Genomic DNA, 14201 nt, shown 5'->3' with positions numbered 1-14201 from the left:
TCACTGAGTTTATGAGACGGCCGACCTCACGCGGGGTTTTCTGTTACTCGGGTCCAGCTCGGCTTCTCCGTATAGGTGATGCCAAATGTTTTATTTCACCCCAATTTACCTACCAGCCCCCCCCCCACCCCAGCTCATTAGATGAACCCCTTTCAGACTCAAACTCGGTGCGAGCCTCCGGTCGTCACCCTATACGATCTTTAAACAAAATATCTAAATTTTGGGTGTTTTTTAAAACGGTTTCTAAATATGTTTGCTGTTTTGAAATATTTTGGGATTTTCTAAATTCGATTATTTATAAACAATAGATTGAAAGAATAGAAGATAATCACTTAGAATGTTTTAGTCTCGCAATACTAACGCCGTTACTTTTTAACGTTATGAGTTACCGGACTCAAACGAGCTTCTTTCATTAACCAATTACTGTGTTTTTCACCCCAAAAAAATGAAACGTAATCGTTCTAACCGATTTATGCCGTTTACTCCGCCAGTTTTTCGCAATCCTCCGGTTTGTTTGCTAACCGCGAATAAACTTGTGTATAGTTCAAAATTACCAAAAACAGCTTTTATTAAAATTTGGCAGGGTTTTGGCATTTGGCATTATTATTCATTTGGCAGGGTTTGATTTAACCCTTTCAGAGGTATAGGGAAACATTATGGGAATTATTATTATTATTATTATTTTTATTTATTTACTAAATTAATTTAATTATTGAAATAGACAACTAGGGGGAAAATAATTTTGTGTTTAAATATTCTCTTCTGTAGAGTAGTTTAGTGTAGAAAACCCGTTTAGTAGATATTTTGTTTTGTTTTATCGGTAGTTTATGCGTATTTTGTCTGTTTACCGATTACAAAAAACTACAACTTTGTATCGTATCGCGGCTTTGCTACTTTAGATCTCTAACACAGACAACAGCGTATCGCTAGAAACGTATCCCCCGAGATCGCTATTACATAAGAGCTGAGTGTTTCTTCTCCATAAAAGTGCTTTAACTATCATTAAAAAAACCTATAAAAATTAAATTACGTGACTTAAATGTGGACCGTGTTTAAAACGACCGGATTTTTGAAGATTCTACTTTCATGGACCGTAGAATTGCCCAGAAATAATCATTTATTTGTCAAATTTTTGCTGCATTTTTTGTTTTTAATTTTTCCCGGGAATGCATTTTTCTCATGGGACGCAAAAACCCAGGCACTGATAGGCTGTTGCCATAGAAACAGAAAAAGGAGAGAATGATTTGCTTTTAATGCAGGAGGAGACTTGAGGTTATAAAGGCCGGAAAGTTTCACCAACAGCTACCTTTTTATGTCTTAATGATGACTTAGTGACCAGAATGTACGCGGAGAGCATTAGCCAATCAGATGGCAGCTTTATATATATATATATATATATATATATATATATATATATATAAGACCTACGCATGTTGGGTTTCTGATTGTTTGAGGAGCGCGGCAGGGATGGCTCCTCGCGTTTCGCGTCTCTTCTGGGAGGTCTGCAGACGGTAGCCGGCAGCTCTGATTGATGGGAGTTTACCTACAGGAGGGGTCTGGAGCATAAACGCTCGTCAGATGTACGAAGGGGGCGCAGGAGCTCGGCTGTGAGCTTAACACAACATGTAATGCCGGCTCACGTCTGTCTCTCAACAAACACACAGGGGAGGGCGGACGAGGACGACCGCGACAGCGACTTCATTCTCCGCCAGAGGGGGGAGACGCTAAAAAAAAAGCTGTTTAGTAGAAATCCTCTGTTTTTAGAATCTAGAACCATTAATGGAAGGAAATTTTACTTTACTGAGAGGGTGGTAGATAAGTGGAACAGCCTCCCAGCAGAAGTGGTAGCGGGTAATACAGTGAGGGTATTAAACATGCATGGGAAAGACATACGGCTCCTGAATCTAAGACGATGATCTATGCCTACCCCATAAATGGTTAAATCCCCTCACTGTATTAGCCTCTACCACTTCTGCTGGGAGGCTGTTCCACTTATCCACAAATCAAAAATGCAGAGAGAACAAAAACGAGCTCCGCTGCAGCCGATGTCAAAGTATAGGGGAAAAACTGATGCATGCGCAGAAAATGCTGACGCTGATGAATGGAAACTTTCCCCTCCGTCATCGCGGTGCTTGGATACCGGCTTATCCTCGGCGTGAGTCATGCACGCAATTAACGAAACCGCATACATTTATTGAATAAACGTCAAGAAGCCCAACTCCACGCAGCGCGCGGAACAAAAATATTTGGGAACGTTACAAATAATAAGATTAATTCCGTTCCGTTCGCTGAAAGCATCGAGTGCTGCGGCAGCCCGAATCGGATTCATTAAAAAAAGGACAATTTTAGGCTCGGCAGACACTAAATCAGTCATTTAACCGACCGCCCCCCCCCCTCCATACGGAATGAAGGATATTCATGGGACAGACGGACCGGTCTGGCGGACAGATATTTCATGGTGTAGATGGTAAATACCCCAGTGCCGCCAACTAACTGGGACTTGCCCTGCCCCCGCACAGCTAGTTCTGCCCCTTCACGAGCATCCATGTCCAGAAGACGTTTGGCTGCCGGTAGCCGACCCTGGGAGATATCCAGAAACGTATAAAGGCCTAGAGAATAATAATAAATGACTGCCTTCCTATAGGTGTACTCTATATGCAAATGAATTGGCCTTCACATAGTCTCTCATTTGCATATGGGGCTGCACGATATCGCAAAAGAAAGCACCCTAATTCCGTGGGTCCATGTTGAAGAAAGACTTACAGGAACCACCGGGGTAACTTTATTCTGCACTCTGGGGGTCGGATACGAAAAGTTTGGGGGCTCGCAGCCAGCTGGCCGGCCTATAGAGGTCAGAAGATAAGCTGCCGATGCAAGGAATCTTTGGCCAAAGACAACTTAATATTCTGCGCCTGCCAAGGACGTATTTCACCCGGACGGGCTGGAGAAGCCGGCGGCGTATGCTTCTGTCTGTAGTAACAATTTATACCCGGGGAACAATGGGCGATTTGTCATCGTTAGCCAAGCGACGGCTTGTAATTGTGATGCCGGGGACGTCTCAGGACAGGGCCCCCCGGACACGGAGGAACCTTCAGAGATTGAGATGTCATTAAGCTTAATGAGAAAGAAAATCAAAAGTTTGTTTCTTTACTGAGAGGGCAGTTGATGAGTGGAACAGCCTCCCAGCAGTGGTGGTAGAGGGTAATACAGCGAGGGCATTAAACATGCATGGGATAGACAGACGGCTCCTGAATCTAAGACGAGACCAACGACTGATTAAGGTTTGAGTCTTTACAGCAGGAGAAACGGCCGGATGGGGGCCGATCTTTTGGCAGGTTCTATGTTTCTTTGTATGTAACGCGTTCCTCGTTTTGTGTCGTTGCTGTGTTGCTATTACAGGGTTTAACACGGATTATTACCGAGTTACTGTACCCGATGCACGTTGGGTTGGCGGCCCTGCGTTGGGTCAGACCCCCCCCAACGCCCCTTCTACGTCATCGCATCCGTGGAGAGGTGACGTCGTTATATATATATATAATATAGAGAGAGAGAAATACTTATGGCGTTTGCAGCGTGAAACCAAAACGTTTCCCGATCTGCCGTAATCATCAACACGAACGTCCATTAAAAAATGCTCTGCACCCCGACTCCCTCTAGATTGTAAGCTCCTTTGAGCAAGGCTGTTATGGTTACCCATTGTACGGCGCTGCAGAATATGATGGCGATATATAAATCGATAATAATAACACACATTGCAAACATCCAGCTCTGGGGAATATTGTGGCGCTATACAAAAAAAACAAAAAATAATTAATAATAATAAGCCGGACACGTTTCAGTGAGAAAGTCTTTATTTTCGCGTGGGTTCTGTATAAGAATCTTTTGGGTTCTCCGAAGCTCTTCATCTCCACGTCCGCACTGAATGCTCGTTTATTTCATCGAATATCTAATAACTGCGCATTTCTGTTATTATTAATATTTTTTTATTTTCTGGTTCTATTAAGTAGAATCCACAACATGCCCCCCCCCCAGTCAGGAACATTTCTTTTTGATTTTGAATGTTTCAGAAGAACAGAGCAGCAGAATTCATCAAATCAACAAGAATCGGGCAAAAAAAACAAAACAAGTTCTTATCACCATTACTATAGCAACGCGTAAAAAAAAGCCCTTGAAGGGAAGCTGGAAACGTGAGCTTTGCCCTGTTATTTGTGAAATAAATACATTGTAAGCCCCCCCCCCTGTCCGACCTTTTGTTCCTTTTCACTTTCATTCAGCCTTTTCAACTTTTCTTATTTGGACTTCACCCTTTGGAAGACAGAAGCTGATTTTTGGCCAAAAAGGTTCAATAATCCACGGAAATGATTGTTTCTGAAGGGGCGGAATCAATCAATTAACATACATTTAATTTTATAATATAAATTAATATTTCTAATATTATATATAGTAATATTTCATGTTAAATATGTATTTTTATAGTGTTATAGATTATATTAATATTTAGTATTATGATATTCTAAATTATTTGCAATTATATATTTAATTTTTTTATACTATGTTATATTATTTATTTTTTATAATATATATTAATATTTTTATATTGATTATATTAATATTTTTATATTTATTTATTTGTATAATATTGATTTTATTAATATTTAGTTATATTTCATTATTTAGTTTTATAATTAATAGTGTATCCTGTTTTTGCCTGATCTTGGTGAACAAATCAATCGGAACATAAACCCCTCTATACATTTAAAAGTAAAAAAATATAGTTTTGAAACGGTAAACAATTATATTTTTTGTTAATTGAAAACCCCCATTAATTGGTGAGAATCTGCGGTTACATTTTGTTACCCCAGCAGCTTAATAGATGAGAAAAGCAGAACTTTTACATTCTAAATTGGTGTCCTGGGGTTTATTCACTAAAGAAAGGGGCGCGGGTCTCTCCCCCAATGGGGGCGCGCGCGGGTCTCTTCTGAGTCCATTATACACATTATCTCATAAGCGCATCGAGCATCTCGTGTACACATCGTCTCCCACGTCCGAGAAAATTCATTTTATTTTTAAATAAATCTTGTGGCAATAGGCGTCTGCAGTTGGGGCAACAGGGGACACCCCCCCCCCCAAATTCCCCGAGCGGCTCAGAGACTCACCCTAGTCTTCCTCACCCGCTCTGGAAACATTTCTGCCGCCGTGCCATGTTGGTGGCCTTTATATTGAGTTATATAACCATAGGAGGGTGCAGAGACTACACCTGTTATGGACCCTTTTGCCCCACGGTTGCTCTGCATGGGGGGGGTCGGATCACCTGTGATGGTTCATGTCTCTTTGAGTTGTTATTTAGGGCTTATCGAGGAGACCCCCTTGTTTTCCGAGGGCATCTGTCGCTCTGCGGAGATGGCTGGGATGGTGCAGGGCAGTTAACCTGCTGGTTCCTGCCACACCGGGGGGGGGGTAATTTGATGCAGTTGGTCAGTGACATCTGTGTGGGGCATGTTGTTCCCTGGAGGGAGCCCTCGACCCCGGCAGCTGTCAGACCCTCTGTATTTTAACATTTTTCGGGGGTCTAAGGTCACGTCTAAGATGTTGTGACTGCACCAAAAACAAATAGGTGTCAGAATCTACAAATTACATAAGACGTTTAGCTCAACGTAGTAAGAAAAATATTAACAAAACTAATGATTTTAACCAAAGTATAAAACATTCTAAATAAAGACATTTTCATTCTGCTTTCTCTTTCTGATAAATACAAAAATACTAAATTGAATTCATATGGATTTAAATATTTTAAACCTAAATTTGAAAAATATTTAGATTGTCCCCAAGACCAGAATAAGTGAATTGGTTTGTGTATTTGCCACTTACCCCCCCCCCAACATTTTAATTGGGGGGTTTTAGGGGTGTTAGAGGTGTGGCTGGGGCACATGTGACTTTGCCTCCTATTGAATGATAGCTGCTTAAATCAGATATTTTACTGTATTTTTAGAATAATGTATTGGCCAGGAACTGAAATGTATTTAATGGTCATTGTAGCACCTGGTGATATATAAACCATAAAAATCTCTCGCATGTCCTCACCAACAAAGCAAAGAATTAAAGGGTTTTTCATTTTAAAAACATTCTAAAATATACACTACAGTTCAAAAGTCTGGGGTCACTTTCTTTTGAAAGATAAGCACATTTTATCCATTAAAATAACATGGATCAGAAATCCAGCGCAGACGGGGTTAATGTTGGAAATGACTATTGTAGCTGGAAATGGATGATTTTTAATGGAATCTCTTCATAGGCGCACAGAGGCCCTTTATCACTCCCATCACTCCTGTGTTCCAATGGCCCTTTATCACTCCCATCACTCCTGTGTTCCAATGGCCCTTTATCACTCCCATCACTCCTGTGTTCCAATGGCCCTTTATCACTCCCATCACTCCTGTGTTCCAATGGCCCTTTATCACTCCCATCACTCCTGTGTTCCAATGGCCCTTTATCACTCCCATCACTCCTGTGTTCCAATGGCCCTTTATCACTCCCATCACTCCTGTGTTCCAATGGCCCTTTATCACTCCCATCACTCCTGTGTTCCAATGGCACGTTGTGTTCTCTGATCCAAGTTTAAGTTTAAAAGGCTAATTGATTGTTAGAAAACCCTTTTGCAATTGATACAGTTGGAAATTTCCTTGTTTTCCATGAAAACGGCTCAGTGGCCCCAAACCTTTGGAAGGTAAAGTATATATTAACACTTGGACTATAGTAGAATGTTAAACTATAAGGTTCCGTGAAATAGATCTCCATTCAGTACTTAATCTTATATAGTGCAGAATATGGTAACTTTGATACAAAATATTTAACCTTGAAGTCTTTATTCATTCACTGTCCACTAGCTTGATTAAGACAAAGGCATTCTATTGTTTTACTTGATACATCAAGATACGAGTTTGCTAATTGTATCAGACTGAGCTAAAATAAGATCCTTGTACCATAATATTAAGTATGTAGATGAAAAATATTTGATTTAAAAAATAAAAGCATTCTGTGCCGTTGGAGATAATGCATACGTCTTAGTTCGTCACAAAAGTTGACTTGAAGTTTTTTGGCCACTTTTTGGAAGGTTTTTCCGTCTGAGGTGGCATCGCGAATACCCCTTTTTTACCCGACGTTCCCCTTTAAATCTGTGCACGGGGTTATATTGATAAAATCCAGTTCTGTGATTGCACAATATCAATTAAGACTGAGAGACCATCCAACCCACTCAAATAGATTTGTTTTGTGCGGTGCATAAATTACCATGGCAACAGAGTCTACTGTATATTTATATCAAACGGCAAAGTGTACCTACGGTTAATTCCGCTCTTGGAGCACAAGTGGTTGGAGCTCTTCAGTAGTCGCTTTATTCCTGAGAGCCGCGTTTCTTACGGGGAAATAACAGGCTGGAGAGATGTGGAAATGTTTGCTAGGCAATATAAAATTAACCCTTAAATTCCAGAGGGGTGATGTGTGTGTGCATAGGGTCAGCCCCTGGGGTAACTGTATTATACGGGTCCATAAAGACCGTCCAACCTCTCCTTGGAGCCAAGCTTTTGTTTCATTGTTGTTGCTATAGCAACATCAGTTATGAGCCTAAAAACGTTTGGCGCGCAGGACTACCATATCGACAAGCTAAGTGTATTTTAAAAAATGGCATGATGGGAACTATGGTGGGACCGGATGAGAATTGTAGTCCAACAGGGACTTTAGGAACATGTCTTATCGGCCCTCGGTCTGGTGGCTGTTCGGGATCTCCTTGTTTGGGGTGTTTGTAAAACTTTCTGTTGGATGTGTGTAGTCGGGAGTCAGCGTTTAGGAAGGATGGTTTCCCTGTGGTTTTTTTTTTTTAAAAGACGTCGGCGTATCCCAAAATGAGTCACCGGGGGTGAGTAAGTGAAGACGCAGCCAAGAAACCACATACCATAAAAACCAACTTCATGCGCGATGAGATGGAAATTGATTTTCTGTTAAGTATTTAATTTGTGGCCACTGTGTCATCGCGGCTGGTTCTTGGTCAGAAAATCCCAAATGCCGCAGTATCGACGTGATGTATAATTCTCCCTCCCGCCATAATGTGGAGGGAACCTGTCTAAGGTGCGATGATTGAAGACCTTGGTGCCCTAGACAGCGTCGGCTCCTTTTTATCGCGCATCGATTTAAACTTTAATATTAATATAACATCTAATAATTCAACGCATGATATTCTGACACGAAGTCAATGCGGATGAGAACGTACCATTTATTTAAGGTTTCATTGTTCTTCAAATGTGCCCCTTCTTTTATGGTTTGGCTTAGATTGATACATTATTATCTTTTGTTATTCTCCTCTTTCTTCTTCTCCTCCTTCTCCTTTCCCTCCTTCTACGTTTCCTCCTTCACCTTTCCATTCTTCCCCTTCCCCTTTTCCTTCTCCTCCTTCTCCTTTTCCTTCTCCTCCTTCTCCTTTTCCTTCTCCTCCTTCTCCTTTTCCTTCTCTTCCTTCTCCTTTTCCCTTCTTCTTCCCCTTTTCCAAACCAATAGATTATCCGAAAATATGACGACTTCCTGAGTGATTTACTCAAATAAACTTTTTTTTTTTTTTCCATTTTAACCATAACGAGTGCTAAATATCGAGAATATTGCTCGGTCTGTTGAAAAGTTTGAAACGTTAATTATTTTATCAGTCTATTAAGTTATATCGTTCATCCTACGATATTCCTTTTTCCCATCAAAGATTGTGAACGGTTCTTATCGTTGGCTTTGGGTCGATGTGAACTGGTAAAATTCACTTTTAAAGAAATGGAGAGAATACCCCATCTACCCTACCCCCCCTCTTTTAGGTTAAACTTTTTTACCTGCGCTCTTATTGGCTGAAACATAACTAATCCTAAAAGTTTGGTTTTCCACAAAAAAGGAACTAAAACTTCTACAAATCAGCTCCTCTTGTCTTGAGTTTCCGATGCTCCTGTTGCTGTGTTTTTCCGCCCCGCACATAGACAATAGATTGTATTTTTTTGTAGCCCGTGTGAAACACAATACGCCCCCCCCCCAATCCTTCGGGGCTAAAAAGCTTTTCATTAATGATAATGTAAGACAGCGGCGGGGCGCTCCGTAATTAGTTTAAGTACACCCGGCTGGCTGCTGGTTTTTTAGTACATTGTTTGTTTAATGGAAGTGTATTTTATTGACTTTTGCAGTAATTGGATATTTTTCGTAGTCGTGTACGCCACGGCCAGCCAGTAGCGACACTTGGTGTTGTGGGTCTGCGAGCGGGAAGCAGATGGGGCATCGCGGGGGCTTTTCTCCGCATGGTGCGGACTCAGCGGTGCGGGGGAGCGAAGCCAAAGAAATATTCTGTGTTATTGAAATGACAATAAATAAAGAAATATGGTTGGGTTCATCTGTTTTATTTGGAATATAAAACAAATAAGTGAATATCCGCTATGTCCCCCCCGAAGAGAAGCCATCCAGATACCTACTCCAACCCCTGACCCGTCTACAACGAATTACTCGATGATTTGATATGAAAACCGTGATATTTCTTGTAGATATCGCCCAACATTGTATCAAAAAAAGAGGAACAAGCTTTGGTTTTGTTGATGTCGTAGGTAACTCTGCTTCTACTTTTTCAGATATTAATATAGTTTGAGCCAAAATGGTCTTCTAAGTGTCCATAAGGACCAGAATTATATCAACCAATTCAAATACACTGAACAGAACCAATATTCCCATCGTCTGTTCTATGAAAAGGGAAGACAAAATCAAAAAGTTATTGGGTCCTCTTCATCCTAACAGACAATGTCCTAGTTTTGTGTTACACGAAAAAGTGAATCGTGGAAAGATGGTGATGTCCTTCAGATGTTGTTCCTGAACAGCAGTCCCAAAAGGAACCTGGCCATCAACCCTACTCAGATATCAGCTACAATGTAACACATCAACCAGACCCTCGGATGAGCGATACAGTCAGCCCGTTCTTTTATCTGTTTTGTCTTTCAAAGTAACAATGAATTTGTTTGTTAGTAGAATTGATATGAGATTCGTGGCAATAGATTGATCTGACCCCGTGCCAACTCTCCAATCTTCAATGACTGGCTGGGTTTTTTATGTTTAGTTAGTGATATCCTCTGCGTTAGTCTTACGACCTATAGAACCAGTCTTTGTTTGATTGAAGTGTTGAAGAAGGTTCTTGGTTGGAATTCTGGGACTATATACAGTAAGGTCCTCATCCGATGTCCACAAACTGTGCCGTTTGGGCCTCTATCACTCTCAATGTATAATAATTAAAGTTCGTTTTAATCCGTGTTGAGTTTTACAATTAAATTATACATCTTTTGTGTCTCTTTAGGAGAATTTGCTGAAATGGAGGGCGACAACCTGAGCTGCGTGAAATACCTGATGTTCATCTTCAACTTCTTCATATTCGTAAGTACTTTTTGCCTTTGATAAAATGTTACAGCCGTATTAGCCCAACAGAAAATGGAATGAATGATTAGTCAAGTTTGATGCTCTTTTATTGGGTCATCTTAGGGGGGGGGGGCGGTGTACCTGAGCGCCCCGGGCCTAAGAGGTTTCTTCCTTCCAAAGATGAGAGCTCAGAGGTCTCATCAGCTGATGTAACTTGACATCTTTTTCTTAGTTGAAGCAGTTGGTGGAGGCTCTCTTGTCCATCCTTTCTTCTCAAAGTTGGGTTTAGTATTTAATGAAAGAAGTTTTTGAGATCTCTCATGGCTCTGCTGATTTAGGGTTGTTAAGATATGATGTCATACCCAGTATTCTCTATTACTGATGACCAGCAACATGGTCAGAAGACCTAAAGCTCACAAAAATCATGTTTCTGTATAATAGATGTTCGTCTCTCTCTCATTCGTTACGATAACCTTTTTGTTCTTCCTCAGCTCGGCGGAGGCTTTTTGCTTGGACTTGGGGTTTGGGTCATTGTCGACCCTACCGGATTCCGAGAGATAATTGCCACGAACCCCTTGCTTTTTATGGGTGCCTATCTGGTTCTGGCAATGGGCGCCATGCTCTTCCTGCTTGGATTCCTGGGCTGCTGCGGTGCCATCCGTGAAAATAAGTGTCTGCTGCTGTTTGTACGTATCGAGGCGATGACCTGTAATGTATCGGTTTATTGGGGGTGAATGTTGGTCAATAACCAAATGATTTATAGTACAGGAGGAAAGTTTATTTCAAATGAGGAGAAAGAGACAAGAATCTAACACTAGAGGGTCAGAGATGGAATGTAAGGAAGTTTTACTTTACTGAGCGGGTGGTAGATAAGTCGAACAGCCTCCCAGCAGAGGTGGTAGAGGGTAATAAAGTGAGGGGATTAAACATGCATGGGATAGACATACGGCTCCTGAATCTAAGACAAGACCGATTAAGGTTTGAGTCTTTACAGCAGGAGAAACGGGTGACTAGACGGGGCCGATCTGTTGACTTTGTATAATTAAATAGCATTTATTGTTGTGGCCAGCGGCTCGTCTCCTAACGAAGCTCCTTTCTCCTGCTTCTTCCAGTTCTTCATGTTTATTCTGATCATATTCCTGGCTGAACTGTCGGCTGCCATCCTGGCCTTCCTGTTCCGCGAGAACGTAAGTAAAACAAATTCTGGGACCCAACTCGATGCCGGATCACGGGTTACGTGAAACGAGGCCACTCTCTCTCTCTTACCCGACGCGTTCTCTTTTTCCGCAGCTGACCAGAGACTTCTTCACCAAGGAAGTGAAGAGACATTACCACGGCAGTAACAGCACAGAGGTCTTCTCGGCCACGTGGAACTCCGTGATGACAACGGTACGTTAAACGCCGGCTTTGTTCCTGACGCCACTTAATACACAGTCCCATAAATGTGAAAAGTAGTGATTTTTGGATTAATTGCGTTGGCCACGGCTTTTGGTAGCAGAATGAAGCAGAAACACATAAATAATCTTTAAATAGATGGCGTTCTATGTAACGTAACAAAGAAAAAGGTCAGGTAAGTGGAAAATATTTATCACGAGGGCTCTAAGCATACAGGAATTCTAAATTGACCTGCTTGAACACAGGTGGATGCATAGTTCACAAGTGAATGGGGATTTACACATATATTTCCTAACTCTATACTTGCCTGGAGGTAATATTCATACTTTTCACTGTTTATTCTCTCACAGTTTGAATGCTGTGGGGTAAACGGGCCGGAAGATTTCAAAGACGGTGTGCGATTTAAGACGAAGCCCCACCGGCGCGTCCCGGAGGCCTGCTGCAGACGAGAACGCCTCGCTAGAGATGGAGAAATCCTTAACAAGGCCGAGTGTCTGGAGGGGAAGGAGATGTTCCAGAACAGACAGGTACGGGAGAGCTTAGCCTTTATGCATCGCTAATCCCCATCCTGTATCACAACTATTCACACGCAGCATTATTAACCACACGGGGAGAAGTACCGCATCTGGTTTAGTCCCGTGTTTAACCTTTAATGAATGAGAAAGTTTGGGGTTCATTCCCCCACAATGCCCTTCATTTGCTTCTATGTCCAAACAAATGCACCCGGCTGCAAAATCTGAGCTCCTGGCAGGTTCACGGAATACCTTTTTTCAGTTAAGAGATACAAACCCAATAGAATACTTGGTAACTGTTTTCCAACTTCAGGTCATGAAACAAGGGGTTACAATCAGGAGAATTTATTCTTAAGGTTAGTTGGTAGATACAACTTATTATTACGGTCTGGCTCTATACGGTCTGCTTACTCGCGGCCTATCTCACCCTCATTAACCCCCTCCCTTCTGCTCCTCCAGGGCTGTTACTCTGTGATACTGACCTCGCTGGAGCCCTATGTATATATCGCTGGGGCATTAACCATTGGTGTTTTGGCTGTTGAGGTAAGACAAACCCTAAAAATGTATTGATTTATATATTAGCTCTAATTTATACATTCCAGCTCCTATCACCCTTAGCCAGTATTGGATATTAAATCAATAACATGATGACAGCGCCTTTTGCCCTCCCGTTTCACATTTAATGATAATGATACCGAAAGGGCTTAATGCATGAGAAACAGACTGGCGTTATAACCAATAGTGTGGATTTTGTACGGTGACGCAATAACGTAGAGCCCGCAGATCTAATGGTATTTGACTGGAGGGTTTGAATTGTTTGAATCTCTGCTGCCCCCTTGCGGCCGCACCGAGGTATTGCTAACGTCCATCTTTCTGATTGCCAGCTCTGCGCGATGGTGTTCGCCATGTGTCTGTTCAGAGGAATCCAGTAATGATTTCCAGAGAAGACGACGACGACCGTGCCAACCCCGCAGGGTATTCGCGACCCACCGCCTCCGACGACCGAGCGACTACAAAACAGCAACCACACGTAAAACTTTGAAAGCCGCCTTCCGCCGAGGTTTCCACAACCTCGCCGCAAGCAGGACCATCAAATACGTGGCTCGTAAACCATTTCCCCCAGCGGCGGAAAGGACGTGCGTTCATATCATCCAAAACACGAGCGAGCCACGAATGCTACGACCCATGCGACTTACGGCCGAGCCACGAATACCGTGTGCCACAAAAGGTTATTCCGGGTTACCTCCCACCTAGAGACGCTGCACTGCAAAGACTACAACCTTGCGCTATCGTGCCGTTTAGTGCCAATCCTTAATCGGAAACTATCTCTGGCTTTGTGGCTTGGCAGCTTACCTCTGCTATTAATGACTGATTACAGGGAGCGTGGGGGTTTTGGGGTACCAGCACCCCTAGAGTCTCACGTGGACCCTCCTGACAGCACAAAGTTAAAGGGAAGAGAATGCTTTGCCTTAACGCTTTGTTTAGTCGACCGCGTAGCATCCGGAAGCACGGGACTCGAGGAGACTGGGTGCTATTAAGTCGATAACGGGATCCGAAAGTGCGAGAACCCATGGAACGCTGCCGTTCTTACACCGATACTTTATATCAAACACGTCTCGTGGGCTACCAAACGTTATGATCGGGAGATGTTCCCCAACGCCTTTCAACGTGGGCTTTTCCTCCAACAATGTGACGCCAACCCCCAAAATAATAATGACCCTGGAGTATGTTCCCCGACGCTGGGGGTACCCCCAATACGGCTGAGTGCAGCAATGCGTTTTATTAACCTTCCCCTGCCTGCGTGCATGGGGCCGCCGGCCCGTCTCTACTAAGTATGCCTCGCGAGGGTCACGCTAGCCTTACTCAACCCGGGCGGCGTTAGGA

General features: G+C 42.5%; 1 protein-coding gene across 1 annotated transcript in view; it reads left to right on the top strand.

Moving 5' to 3' along the window:
* TSPAN18 (tetraspanin 18) overlaps positions 1-13358 on the top strand; it is a 41040-nt gene extending 27682 nt beyond the window's left edge. Inside the window, exons 2-8 of the mRNA XM_053448553.1 lie at positions 10352-10428; positions 10902-11096; positions 11523-11597; positions 11701-11799; positions 12156-12332; positions 12777-12860; positions 13202-13358. Coding sequence (XP_053304528.1) covers positions 10366-10428; positions 10902-11096; positions 11523-11597; positions 11701-11799; positions 12156-12332; positions 12777-12860; positions 13202-13249 — 741 coding nt within the window. The 5' untranslated portion in view covers positions 10352-10365 and the 3' untranslated portion in view covers positions 13250-13358. The remainder of the gene's footprint in view (positions 1-10351; positions 10429-10901; positions 11097-11522; positions 11598-11700; positions 11800-12155; positions 12333-12776; positions 12861-13201) is intronic.
* The last annotated feature ends 843 nt before the right edge of the window (positions 13359-14201 follow it).

Source organism: Spea bombifrons, chromosome 10 (genome assembly GCF_027358695.1).
Source record: "Spea bombifrons isolate aSpeBom1 chromosome 10, aSpeBom1.2.pri, whole genome shotgun sequence".
In the NCBI taxonomy this organism is placed as follows: domain Eukaryota; kingdom Metazoa; phylum Chordata; class Amphibia; order Anura; family Pelobatidae; genus Spea; species Spea bombifrons.
The sequence above is the reverse complement of the archived record's forward strand: the minus strand, read 5'-3'. Positions and strand labels throughout refer to the sequence as shown.